Here is a 14,675-nt window from a genome sequence, read left to right as displayed (position 1 = left end):
CCTAAACCGCCGCTCCCGGTGCCCGCCGCAATTATAATATATGTATTAACCCCTAAACCGCCGCTCCTGGACCCCGCCGCCACCTACATTATACCTATTAACCCTTTTCCTGCCCCCCCTACACCGCCGCCACTATAATAAAGTTATTACCCCCTAAACCGCCGCTCCCGGAGCCCACCGCCACCTACATTATACCTATTAACCCCTATCCTGCCCCCCCCTATACCGTCGCCACCTATAATAAAGTTATTAACCCCTATCCTGCGGATCCCGGACCTCGCCGCAACTAAATAAATAGTTTAACCCCTAAACCGCCGCTCCCGGACCCCGCCGCAACCTATATTAAACTTATTAACCCCTAATCTGCCCCCCCTACACCGTCGCCACCTATAATAAATTTATTAACCCCTATCCTGCCCCCCTACACCGCTGCCACTGTAATAAAATTATTAACCCCTAAACCTAAGTCTAACACTAACCCTAACACCCCCCTAACTTAAATATTAATTAAACAAATCTAAATAATATTTCTCTTATTAACTAACGGCTAGATTTAGAGTTTGGCGGCCAAAGGGGTGCGTTAGCTACGCATGCTTTTTTCCCCCCGCACCTTTTAAATACCGCTGGTATTTAGAGTTCACAGAATGGCTGGGTTTTCAGTGCGTTAGGCTCCAAAAAGGGAGCGTAGAGCATAATTTAACGCCACTGCAACTCTAAATTCCAGCGGTGCTTACGGACGCGGCCAGCTTCAAAAACGTGCTCGTGCACGATTCCCCCATAGAAAACAATGGGGCCATTTGAGCTGAAAAAAAACTAACACCTGCAAAAAAGCAGCGTTCAGCTCCTAACGCAGCCCCATTGTTTTCTATGGGGAAACACTTCCTACGTCTGCACCTAACATTCTAACATATACCCCGAGTCTAAACACCCCTAACCTTACACTTATTAACCCCTATTCTGCAGCCCCCGCTATCGCTGACACCTGCATATTTTTTTAACCCCTAATCTGCCGCTCCATAAACCGCCGCTACCTACATTATCCCTATGTACCCCTAATCTGCTGCCCCTAACACCGCCGACCCCTATATTATATTTATTAACCCCTAATCTGCCCCCCACAACGTCGCCTCCACCTACCTACAATAATTAACCCCTAATCTGCCGACCAAACCGCACCGCTACTATAATAAAGTCATTAACCCCTAATCCGCCTCACTCCCGCCTCAATAACCCTATAATATATAGTATTAACCCCTAATCTGCCCTCCCTAACATCGCCGACACCTAATTTCAAACATTAACCCCTAATCTGCCGACCGGAGCTCACCGCTATTCTAATAAATTTTTTAACCCCTAAAGCTAAGTCTAACCCTAACCCTAACACCCCCCTAAGTTAAATATAATTTAAATCTAACGAAATAAATTAACTATTATTAAATAACTTATTCCTATTTAAAGGATCAGTCTAGTCAAAATTAAACTTCCATGATTCAGATAGGGCATGCAATTGTAAACAACTTTCCAATTTACTTCTATTATCTAATTTGCTCAATTCTTTAGATATCCTTTGTTGAAGAAATAGCAATGGACATGTGTGAGCCAATCACACAAGGCCTTTATGTGCAGCAACCAATCAGCAGCTACTGAGCATATCTAGATATGCTTTTCAGCAAGTGATATCAAGAGAATGAAGCAAATTAGATAATAGAAGTAAATTAGAAAGTTGTTTAAAATGACATGCTCTTTCTAAATCATGAAAGAAAAAAATTGGATATCATGTCCCTTTAAAGCTAAATACTTACCTGTAAAATAAACCCTAATATAGCTACAATATAAATTATAATTATATTGTAGCTATTTTAGGATTAATATTTATTTTACAGGCAACTTTGTAATTATATTAACCAGGTACAATAGCTATTAAATAGTTAATAACTATTTAATAGTTACCTAGTTAAAATAATTACAAAATTACCTGGAAAATAAATCCTAACCTAAGTTACAATTAAACCTAACACTACACTATCAATAAATTAATTAAATAAAATACCTACAATTATCTACAATTAAACCTAACACTACACTATCAATAAATTAATTAAATACAATACCTACAAATAACTACAATTAAATAAACTAACTAAAGTACAAAAAATAAAAAAGAACTAAGTTACTAAAAATTAAAAAATATTTACAAACATTAGAAAAATATTACAACAATTTTAAGCTACTTACACCTACTCTAAGCCCCCTAATAAAATAACAAAGCCCCCCAAAATAAAAAAATGCCCTACCCTATTCTAAAATTAAAAAAGTTCAAAGCTCTTTTACCTTACCAGCCCTTAAAAGGACCTTTTGTGGGGCATGCCCCAAATAATTCATCTCTTTTGCCTGTAAAAAAAAACATACTATTCCCCCCCCCAACATTACAACCCACCACCCACATACCCCTAATCTAACTCAAACCCCCCTTAAATAAACCTAACACTAAGCCCCTGAAGATCTCCCTACCTTGTCTTCACCTCAACGGGTTCACCGATCGGTCCAGAAGAGGGTCCGAAGTCTTGAGCCAAGCGGCGGCTGAAGAACTCCATCATTGGGCTGAAGTCGGAAGTCCATCATCGGGATGAAGTCTTCTATCAAGCCGCATCTTCAATCTTCTTTCTTCCGGAGCGGAGCCATCTTCTTCCCAGCCGACGCGGATCCAACCTCTTCAAGCGACGCCTACTCGCCGAATGACGGTTCCTTTAAATGACGTCATCTAAGACGGCGTCCCTCGAATTCCGATTGGCTGATAGGATTCTATCAGCCAATCGGAATTAAGGTAGGAAAATTCTGATTGGCTGATGGAATCAGCCAATCAGATTGAGCTCGCATTCTATTGGCTGATTGGAACAGCCAATAGAATGCGAGCTCAATCTGATTGGCTGATTGGATCAGCCAATCGGATTGAACTTGAATCTGATTGGCTGATTCCATCAGCCAATCAGAATATTCCTACCTTAATTCCGATTGGCTGATAGAATCCTATCAGCCAATCGGAATTCGAGGGACGCCATCTTGGATGACGTCATTTAAAGGAACCGTCATTCGGCGAGTAGGCGTCGCTTGAAGAGGTTGGATCCGCGTCGGCTGGGAAGAAGATGGCTCCGCTCCGCTCCGGAAGAAAGAAGATTGAAGATGCGGCTTGATAGAAGACTTCATCCCGATGATGGACTTCCGACTTCAGCCCGATGATGGAGTTCTTCAGCCGCCGCTTGGATCAAGACTTCGGACCCTCTTCTGGACCGATCGGTGAACCCGGTGAGGTGAAGACAAGGTAGGGAGATCTTCAAGGGCTTAGTGTTAGGTTTATTTAAGGGGATTTGGGTTAGATTAGGGGTATGTGGGTGGTGGGTTGTAATGTTGGGGGGGGTATTGTATGTTTTTTTTTTTACAGGCAAAAGAGCTGAATTCTTTGGGGCATGCCCCGCAAAGGGCCCTTTTCAGGGCTGGTAAGGTAAAAGAACTTTGAACTTTTTTAATTTAGAATAGGGTAGGGCATTTTTTTTATTTTGGGGGGCTTTGTTATTTTATTAGGGGGCTTAGAGTAGGTGTAATTAGTTTAAAATTGTTGTAATATTTTTCTAATGTTTGTAAATATTTTTTTATTTTTTGTAACTTAGTTCTTTTTTATTTTTTGTACTTTAGTTAGTTTATTTAATTGTATTTATTTGGAGGTATTGTATTTAATTAATTTATTGATAGTGTAGTGTTAGGTTTAATTGTAGATAATTGTAGGTATTTTATTTAATTAATTTATTGATAGTGTAGTGTTAGGTTTAATTGTAGGTATTGTATTTAATTAATTTATTGATAGTGTAGTGTTAGGTTTAATTGTAACTTAGGTTAGAATTTATTTTACAGGTAATTTTGTAATTATTTTAACTAGGTAACTATTAAATAGTTATTAACTATTTAATAGCTATTGTACCTGGTTAATATAATTAGAAAGTTGCCTGTAAAATAAATATTAATCCTAAAATAGCTACAATATAATTATAATTTATATTGTAGCTATATTAGGGTTTATTTTACAGGTAAGTATTTAGCTTTAAATAGGAATAATTTATTTAATAAGAGTTAATTTATTTCGTTAGATTTAAATTATATTTAACTTAGGGGGGTGTTAGGGTTAGAATTAGCTTTAGGGGTTAAACAATTTATTAGAATAGCGGTGAGCTCCGGTCGGCAGATTAGGGGTTAATGTTTGAAGTTAGGTGTCGGCGATGTTAGGGAGGGCAGATTAGGGGTTAATACTATTTATTATAGGGTTATTGAGGCGGGAGTAAGGCGGATTAGGGGTTAATAACTTTATAATAGTAGCGGTGCGGTCCGCTCGGCAGATTAGGGGTTAATAAGTGTAGGTAGGTGGCGGCGACGTGGGGGGGGGGCAGATTAGGGGTTAATAAATATAATATAGGGGTCGGCGGTATTAGGGGCAGCAGATTAGGGGTACATAGGGATAATTTAGCTGGCGGCGGTGTACGGAGAGGCAGATTAGGGGTTAAAAAATTTAATAGAGTGGCGGCGATGTGGGGGTACCTCGGTTTAGGGGTACATAGGTAGTTTATGGGTGTTAGTGTACTTTAGAGCACAGTAGTTAAGAGCTTTATAAACCGGCGTTAGCCCAGAAAGCTCTTAACTCCTAGGTTTTTTCTGCGGCTGGAGTTTTGTCGTTAGATTTCTAACGCTCACTTCAGCCACGACTCTAAATACCGGCGTTAGAAAGATCCCATTGAAAAGATAGGATACGCAATTGACGTAAGGGGATCTGTGGTATGGAAAAGTCGCGGCTGCAAAGTGAGCGTTAGACCCTTTCCTGACTGACTCCAAATACCAGAGGGCGGTAAAAACCAGCGTTAGGAGCCTCTAACGCTGGTTTTCATGGCTACCGCCCAACTCTAAATCTAGGCCTAAATTAATCCTATTTAAAACTAAATACTTACCTTTAAAATAAACCCTAATATAGCTACAATATAAATAATAATTATATTGTAGCTATTTTAGGATTTATTTTTATTTTACAGGCAGCTTTCAATTTATTTTAACTAGGTACAATAGCTATTAAATAGTTATTAACTATTTAATAGCTACCTAGTTAAAATAAAGAGAAATTAACCTATAAAATAAAAACTAACCTAAGTTACAATTACACCTAACACTACACTATACTTTAATAAATTATTCCTATTTAAAACTAAATACTTACCTGTAAAATAAACTCTAACATAGCTACAACATAATTGATAATTACATTGTAGCTATTTTAGGATTTATATTTAATTTAGCTAGTTAGAATAGTTATTAAATAGTTATTAACTATTTAATAACTACCTAGCTAAAAGAAATACAAAATTACCTGTAAAATAAATCCTAACCTAAGTTACAATTAAACCTAACACTACACTATCAATAAATTAATTAAATAAATTACCTACAAATAACTACAATTAAATTAAATAAACTAACTAAAGTACAAAAAATAAAAAAAGCTGTTACAAAAAAATAAAAAAAAGAAGTTACAAACATTTAAAAAATATTACAACAATTTTAAGCTACTTACACCTAATCTAAGCCCCCTAATAAAATAACAAAGCCCCCCAAAATAAAAAAATGCCCTACCCTATTCTAAATTAAAAAGTTACCAGCTCTTTTACCTTACCAACCCTTAAAAGGGCTTTTTGCGGTGCATGCCCCAAAGAATTCTGCTCTTTTTTGACAGCTTTTTTGATAACTTAGGCGAAATTTTGAAGGTCCGCGGCGGCGATGGTAGGCGAGCTTAGGCGGGCATATTGAACCCTAAAGTAGACGGCTTGATAACTACCCCCCATTATATTAAACTTATTAACCCCTAATCTGCCGCTCCCGACATCGCCGGCACTAATAAAATTTATTAACCCCTATTCCGCCGCTCCCCAACATCGACACCACTATTAAAAAGTTATTAGCCCCTATTCCCCTGCACCCCAACATCGCCCGCACTATAATAACGATATTAACCCCTATTCGGCCACTCCCCGACATCGCTGCCACTAAATAAAGTTATTAACCCCTAAACCTCTGGCCTCCCACATCACTACCACTAAGTAAACATATTAACCCCTAAACTGCCAGGCCCCCACATCACCAAAAACAAAATGAAACTATTAACCCCTAAACCTAACAACCCCCTAACTTTAAATTAAATTAAAATTACTTTAAATTAAAATAAATAAAAACCTACCTGGGAAATTAAAAAAACTTAAGTTTAAACTTTAAATTAAACTAACATTACTATTATACTAAAATTAAAATAACTATCAATTAAATAAATTAAATTACACATTAAAAAAACTAACACTACTAATAAAAATGAAATCTATAATTACAAAAAATAAAAAATACTAAATTACAAAAATTAAAAAAAAAATAAAGTACAAAAAATAACAAACACTACATTACGAAAAATAACAAACGAAATTATCCAAAATGAAAACAATTACACCTAATTTAATAGCCCTATAAAAATAAAAAAGCCCCCCAAAATAAAAAAAACCCTAGCCTACAATAAACCACCAATAGTCCTTAAAAGGGCCTTTTGTAGGGCATTGCCCTAAAGAAATCAGCTCTTTTCCCTGAAAAAAATATAAAGACCCCCCCAACAGTAAAACCCACCACCCAACCAACCCCCCAAAATAAAAAAAAACCTAACTAAAAAAAACCTTAGCTACCCATTGCCCTGAAAAGGGTGTTTGTATGGTCATTGCCCTTAAAATGGAATTCAGCTCTTTTTCCTGCCCTAAAAAGGGCATTAAATTCTTTTAAGAAAAGCCCAAACCCTAATCTAAAAAAAAACACCCAAAAAAAGTTTAAAAAAACCTAACACTAACCCCCCAACGATCCACTTACAGTTCCTGAAGTCCGGACATGCATCTTTATCCAGGCGGCAAAAGTCTTCATCCAGACGGCAAGGTCTTCATCCATCCAGTCGGCGTCTTCTATCTTCATCCAGGCGGCATCTTCTATCTTCATCCCGGCGGCGCGGAGCGGGTCCATCCTGAAGACATCCGGCGCGGAGCATCCTCTACATATGGTCGCTGCCATATACTGAATCTTCAATGCAAGGGAGCCTTTTCAAAATGGCATACCTTGGATTCCTATTGGCTGATTTCATTTTTTAAATTCAAATCAGCCAATAGGATCAGAGCTACTGAAATCCTATTGGCTATTCAAATCAGCCAATAGGATGAGAGCTACTGAAATTCTATTGGCTGATTTGAATAGCCAATAGAATTTCAGTAGCTCTCATCCTATTGGCTGATTTGAATTTCAAAAATCAAATAAGCCAATAGGAATGCAAGGGACGCCAATGCAAAGGCTCCCTTGCATTGAAGATTCAGTATATGGCGGCGACTGTATGAAGAGGATGCTCCGGATGTCTTCAGGATGGACCAGCTTCACGCTGCCGGGATGAAGATAGAAGATGCCGTCTGGATGGATGAAGACCTCGCCGTCTGGATGTCCGGACTTCAGAAACTTTAAGTGGATCGTTGGGGGTTAGTGTTAGGTTTTTTAAAACTTTTTTTGGATGGGTTTTTGTTTTAGATTAGGGTTTGGGCTTTTCTTAATAGAGCTGAATGCCCTTTTCAGGGCAAGAAAAAGAGATGAATGCCCTTTTCAGGGCAATGGGTAGCTTAGGTTTTTGTTAGTTAGGTTTTTTATTTTGGGGGGGTTGGTTGGGTGGTGGATTTTACTGTTGGGGGGGTCTTTGTATTTTTTTTTCAGGTAAAAGAGCTGATTTCTTTAGGGCGATGCCCTACAAAAGGCCCTTTTAAGGGCTTTTGGTAGTTTATTGTAGGCTAGGGTTTTTTATTTTGGTTTATTTTTTTATTTTTATAGGGCTATTAGATTAAATGTAATTGTTTTTATTTTGGATAATTTAATTTGTTATTTTTTGTAATTTAGTGTTTGTTATTTTTTGTACTTTAGTATTTTTTTTTTGTAATTTAGTATTTTTTATTTTTTGTAATTGTAGATTTAATTTTTATTAGTAGTGTTAGTTTTTTAATGTGTAATTTAATTTATTTAATTGATAGTTATTTTAATTTTAGTATAATAGTAATGTTAGTTTAATTTATAGTTTAAATTTCCCAGGTAGGTTTTTATTTATTTTAAGATAGGGATCTTGTAATTTTAATTTAAAGTTAGGGGGTTGTTAGGTTTAGGGGTTAATAGTTTAATTTAGTGTTTTGCGATGTGGGGGGCTGGTGGTTTAGGGGTTAATAGGTTTATTTAGTGGCAGTGATGTCAGAGGCCAGAGGTTTAGGGGTTAATAACTTTATTTAGTGGGGGTGATGTTGGGGAATAGGGGTTAATAACTTTATTATAGTGTGGGCGATGTTGGGGTGCGGGGGAATAGGGGTTAATTACTTTATTATAGTGGCGGCGATATTGGGAGCGGCAGATTAGGGGTTAATAAGATTATTTTGGTGGCGGCGATATCGGGAGCAGCAGATTAGGGGTTAATAACATTATGTAGGTGTCGCAATGTCAGGGGCAGCAGATTAGGGGTGCTTAGATGTGGGGTTTATGTTAAGGTGTTAGGTTTAAACTTAACTTTTTTTTCTTCATAGACATCAATGGGGTTGCGTTACGGAGCTTTTCATTCCGCAATCGCAGGTGTTAGGTTTTTTCACTCTCTCCCCATTGATGTCTATGGGGAAAGCGTGCACGAGCACGTCAAAGCAGCGCTTGTATTTTGTGCAGTATGTAGCTTAACACCACCATATCGCACACCCAAGGCGGCTTTTCCAAAACTCGTAATGGCAGGGCTATGGAGGGTGAACAACTTTTTTTGCGTTCGTTTCGCACCCTCTATAGCGCAGAACTTGTAATCTAGGTGTATGGGAATTACTAGGGATACATGATCACCTTTTTCATCTGTTCACTGTCATTTGTTTCAATCTACAGGCCAGTTGGAGTCCTGGCATATTTATGGTGAGTAATCACATGTGTTGTAATGTCATATAATAATATATAAAACATGTTCATACACTACACTATGATATTGCTTTGGGTACTACTTTTTAGGATATCACAGATACTGTATGTGCAAGATATACTTATATTTTTATAAATAAATATATATATACAGTATATATTTATTATTGTTTGCTATATGGACACAAGACCCTTACTCAGAGTATCAGAGTTTTTGATATGGTAAATTTGCAGGCTGGTCTTGAGCATTGCGTAATAACCTGTAATATAATACCAGCAGCCCTGTGAATGCTTTTTATCTGCGCTCAAAGCAAATGTGGAACCCGTCATTGAGAAGTCACTATAGCAGAGCAGCGAGATCTGTGTCCTTTGTTGCTTATGGTGTAGGCAGCATCTGATTGGCTGTACCACCCACCAACACTTGCTTGAAGATAAAGGATTCAGTAGAGGCAACATCCAGGAGAACAGCTATAAAAGCAACCAAACAGGGTGCAAAAGTAGCTTCCCTCATTTTTGTTTTTTTGTAAACCAAGCGATTATATTATTGTGCTACAAGACACATATCATTTATTGTTCCTTTAAACACCTGTAGTGCATGTGTTACTAAAAGAGTGGGATTTAAATAGCTAATCTGTTTCTGACAGAAAGAGATTAAAAATCTTGCTGCATGTTTGTTAATGGCAAGGTTAAATCCCAGCTCTATGTGTGTTACTGGTCAAAGGGAGCTAATAACTGCTTAGGTATGAGAAATTTAAAGGGGGCACACACGTTAACATTGGTAGGGATAGGGGAATGAAAGGACAGTAGTTTTCCAAATGCATAGGACAGGACAAATACTAAATACACCATGATTTTTTTCCCTAAAAGTTAAAAATTTTATATATATTGAATTAATTTATAATTCTTAAATGTAATGGAAACAAGCACTATATGTGACAGATTCTTAATCTTCCAAGTACTCTAGAAATCCATGTGGTATTTTTGTATTATGTTATTTTCGCCTATAGTTTGACAGGTGTGTCTCCTTTTGTGGGGGAAAATGATTACACCACCCTGATGAATATACGAGGTTATACAGTGGCATTTGAGGAGAAAATGTTTTCAGATTTGACACGAGAAGCAAGGGGATTCCTGATCAAGGTCCTGGGAAATGAAAAACTGTAAGTTTAAATAAGAATAATGTACATAAAAGACATATCATAGGAATTAAATATAGTAATATTAGAAGATCAGTTGATTAAATTAATAATTTATTCTGCAGGAGACCTAATGTTGAAGAGAGCTTGGAGCATCCCTGGTTTAAAGTAAGTCCAAAACAAAGTGTTCTCTAAGAACATGTTGGGCACAGTGTCTACAGTGTATTATTTGAAAACACCAGAATAATTTGCAAGTCTTCTACATATAGCTATTAAACATAAAATATACCTAAAGTAGCATACACCTTAATTTAAATATTTTATGTATTTTATCTGGTTTCAGACTTTAGCAAAAGGGAAAAGTATCAGCACAGACCACATGAAGGTGTTCCAATCTCGCCGGAAATGGCAGGTACATAAAAATAACTTGGTTTTGACTTTACAGCTATCCACAATATTTTTTCATTCATGTATTTTTTCCATATTATTATTGCTACTGCTTGCTGTTTTCTGTTTTTACTATGGCAAAAAAAAACTTTCTAAGACCCACCATAAAACTAATTAATAAGAAAAGTAGTATATAACAAAGTGTTGCATCTAAAAGATGACATTTTCAAAAAACTACTACAAAATTAATGTTTTTTTAAAAACGGATGCTTGAGAAAAGTGAGTTGCAACATTATGGCAGGGGTTTGCACTAGGGCTAACCCCTAAGGATGCTATGGCAATGTAGAGATAGGTTTTAGTGATACGTTTCCAATGGGATAACATGATTTTGCAACCATGTTGGCAATGTTGCATGTGAAATTAGCAACATTGCAGAGTAACTAGCAACAATGAGAACATGCAATATCTTGGCCATGATAATAATCCAACCGTGAATATTGTCGAGTGGGTAAGATTCTTGTAATAGATTCACAATCATGCACTTCATATTAGTTTATAAATCAAACGTTTTAATCATGAAAAATATAGTTTAACAAATTAACTAGCAGGATATTAAACAAACATATAATTTCTTATTTCTTCTTAAAGCGTTCACTCATCAGTTACAAGTCCAACATGGTTATGAGGTCCATTCCAGAGCTCCTGCAAGATAAAAGTAATCACTTGTCCATTGCTGTCCCCAAACACCCTAAGGAGTCATCTGGCTTGTCATCCTCTTCAGATTCTGATGATCTGGAAGAGCTACCCTTTGTCCCAATGCCACTTCAAGTTCAGTTCTCTGGCTCTCGTATGTCACTTAATGAAATTCCTACTGATGAGGAACAACCTTCTGAACTCCCAGAAGATGGTAACATGCTGGCAGGTAAAGAGAAAGGAAAAGAGTGTTTGCAACATGTTCCTGAACCAGTTCCCCAAACTAGAGAGGCACCAGGTTCCAAACACCCAAAAGGATCCCTTACAAGGAAGAGGTCAACAGATGCTGACAGTGCATCCTCCTCTGATGAAGAGACATCAGAAACCACAAGGGAAAAGGGGAATTTAAGAAAGCCTCTTAAGAAAGGATCCAGTTTGGAATCCGAGGAAATAACTCTTAGTGATCTAGCAGCCACACGCAGAGGTGAATTTCGAAGAGGAAGTTCTGCAGATAGTGCTCTTCTGCTCAATGTTTCCACAGTAGATGAAGAAGAAGGGATGGATCGACTGGATAAAGGTATGACCAAAGCAGTTTCAATGGAGCTACCAACTAGAAGTCGAAGCCCTTGTAGACTGGATGATCGGGGCTCATTAAGACGGAAATTAGGATCAGCTGATGAAGAATATACCCAGCGCCTGGAAAGGATGAGGGAGAGGTTATTGAGAGGTGGTTCAGCAGATGGTAAATTCAGTGGACTTAGAGGACCCCTAATGGAAACACTTTCTGTTGACCAATTGCTAACAGAGCAGCAACCTTTGCGATCCCATCGATCTGAGAAGATCCCTCCTTCACCAACTCTTCCTACAATCCAACTTACCCGTGCTGCATCTAGTGAGGCTGCACCAGGCCGAGACACAACAGAAGAAAGAGTCCTTAGAAAGACAAGCTCCTTCTCACATGGAGACACAGAGCCCTTAGTTCTGCACCGCAGATCTGGAGCACCACTGGAAATTCCTCTTGCTCAAGTGCAAGCACAACGCCTAAAGGAGTCACCTTCTTTATCAGCACTGACAGAACAAACACGATTGGAATCCCGTCCTGAAACTCCACGTGAATTACCTTCCAAACCACAGACCCCCGAGCCAAAGGAAGAGACTAAGGAGCCTAAAAATGATAAAGAGGTTGTAAAAGGCTCAACAAATTCAGAAATAAAAGTAAATGAAGCAAAAGACTTGATACCTGAACTTCCAAAAGTGAGAGCAATTTTGGAAGGCACAGTACCCAAGAAAGAAATACCAAGCATCCATACAGGAAGAGCACCCGAAAAGCCACCTCAAGTTGACAACACACTGAGCAAAACAGCTATAATTTCATCAAAAGAAACAACCCCAGAATGCTCATCATCATTATCTCTACTCACTAAGGATGTGATACCAGTGTCAACAAAGGAGTCATTGCCACCACCTATGTTGGCAAATGACTCTTTAAAAACAATGCTTAAGCACCCCTCGTCAACTACAACAACTGAGTCTAATGTCGAAAGGAAAAAATCAACCACTCTGCCTAATCAGATTAAAGAACCTTTTCCAGTACAAATTATTATTGCACCACCTTCACCAATACAGAAAAAAGAACGTTCTCCTGAACCAATGCCTGTACATTCATCTCTACCTGGGCAAGTGAAGGAGCCTATATCAAAGCCAGTAGCAGTACCTTCACCACAATTGAAACAAGCTAGAAAACCACCATCTATGCCATTAACCCAACCAACAGGAACCACCACAACAACCAATAAATCTCCTTATGCTGAGATGATGCAGACCCTACAAATGCCGATTCCATCTGATCAACAAGAACCTGAGAAACCTCAGACTATTTCAATAACTAATGCAACAGATCAACAAAATCAAGACATTTCTTTACTTCCTGCAGATGAGAAGACTTATACTAAAGCAACTGCCAGCTTAGCTTCACAAGTAACTCAGAAAGATGAGACAGCAGATCCTCCAGCTAATGTTAAAAAAGCTGAGAAAACATCAAGCACAGAGCACATCCCATTTATTAGCAACATTGACTCAGAGGAAGTTTTTGAAGCAAAGTTCAAGAGGAACCGAGAGTCTTCTTTGACCCGAGGTTTGAAGATGCTCACCAGGACCTGGTCAGAAGAAAAAAATTTAGCAGCTGCACATGCAGCCAGAGAAGAAGAAATGTACCGTCCTAGTCCTGTTGGGGTACCACTTGAATTTCTCATGCCTGAAGCTCTTGGTTTACATCATAGATCTAGATCTGTACAAGATCTCCCAACAGCAAGTAAAGACACAAACTTTATGAGAAGATTTTCTCAACATTTTAAGAGGACTCCTCCCACTGAGCGTAAAGAGCGCAAGGAGAAACCCGTAGAAGAGGAAAAAAGCCCTAGGTTGTTGGGGCGACGCCTATCATGGTCTATAGGACGGGGAAGCACGAAGGATAGAAAAGACACTGAAAGCTTAAAATCCGAGACAGGGTCAATTGAGGTTATTTCCGACAATGGTGTCAAAGAGCAGAAAAAATCTAGTGAGTCACCTGTGCTGGCCATGAGAAAAAAGATTGGAAACACCATGGACCGTATTTCTATGAAGTTGAGGAGTCAATCAGAGGAAAGGAGGGAGACAGATAGGGCAGATCATAAGGAGGAAAGACCAGAGAAAAGGACACCACTTATGTCTTTGCTTAGGAGGTCGACTTCAGAAGGGGAAAACTTGCGACAGATAGGCATACCACAGAATCAGCTTGCTTCCCAGTCTGGATCAGCACCCTCCACAGAATCTATTCAGTCTGCACTCAGCATCCAGTCGGAAATGGTGTCCAAAGGTGAGTTATTACTGTTATTAATTATTTTGAAACAAAAAATATTATCTAACACTACAGAGAAACAGAGAGAGCTCACAATGCATTTATGATTTAATGGCATTAGGAAGTTTGGAGAAAACAAAAGAGATATCATAGCTTATGTCGTGAAAAGGAGGTGTGGTATCTCAGTTTAAAATCTCATAAACAAACATGAATAAGTGAATATTTTAGAACGTATTTATAAATCTTTAAACTAATGTAAAGTTTTGCAAAGTGTAACATTTTATGGAGTAAGTAGGGTAAAAGAAAAACAGTGAATTGTTTGACGAGGTAGAAGATAGGATAGGAGATGATAAATAGAACATGATTGTAGAGGATCGGGTAGCGAGAACTAAAATGTAGGAGGTCTTTTGAGATACAAACACTAACTTAAAGGGTCATAATGTGTTATAAAACTAAAAACATTATTTAAAATTATGGAGCCTGCTATCCCTAAGACAAACATTACTTAACTTCCTATTCTTCTTTTGAAAACACCAAAAGTACAGATGCCACTAGCGCTTTCCACTGCCTTGCAAATGTACATTCACATGCATTATTTACAT

At 38.0% G+C, this 14,675-nt stretch overlaps 1 protein-coding gene across 2 annotated transcripts in view; it reads left to right on the top strand.

Moving 5' to 3' along the window:
• SPEG (striated muscle enriched protein kinase) overlaps positions 1-14,675 on the top strand; it is a 649,794-nt gene that overhangs the window by 477,848 nt on the left and 157,271 nt on the right. For both annotated transcript variants that reach the window (XM_053698167.1, XM_053698168.1), the window contains 5 exons: positions 8,992-9,018; positions 10,029-10,181; positions 10,283-10,325; positions 10,501-10,569; positions 11,193-14,091. In XM_053698167.1, the coding sequence (XP_053554142.1) occupies positions 8,992-9,018; positions 10,029-10,181; positions 10,283-10,325; positions 10,501-10,569; positions 11,193-14,091 (3,191 nt within the window). The remainder of the gene's footprint in view (positions 1-8,991; positions 9,019-10,028; positions 10,182-10,282; positions 10,326-10,500; positions 10,570-11,192; positions 14,092-14,675) is intronic.

The sequence above is a fragment of the Bombina bombina genome, chromosome 1, assembly GCF_027579735.1.
Source record: "Bombina bombina isolate aBomBom1 chromosome 1, aBomBom1.pri, whole genome shotgun sequence".
Classification (NCBI taxonomy): domain Eukaryota; kingdom Metazoa; phylum Chordata; class Amphibia; order Anura; family Bombinatoridae; genus Bombina; species Bombina bombina.
Note: the sequence above shows the minus strand (reverse complement) of the source record. Positions and strands in the feature narration are given on the sequence as shown.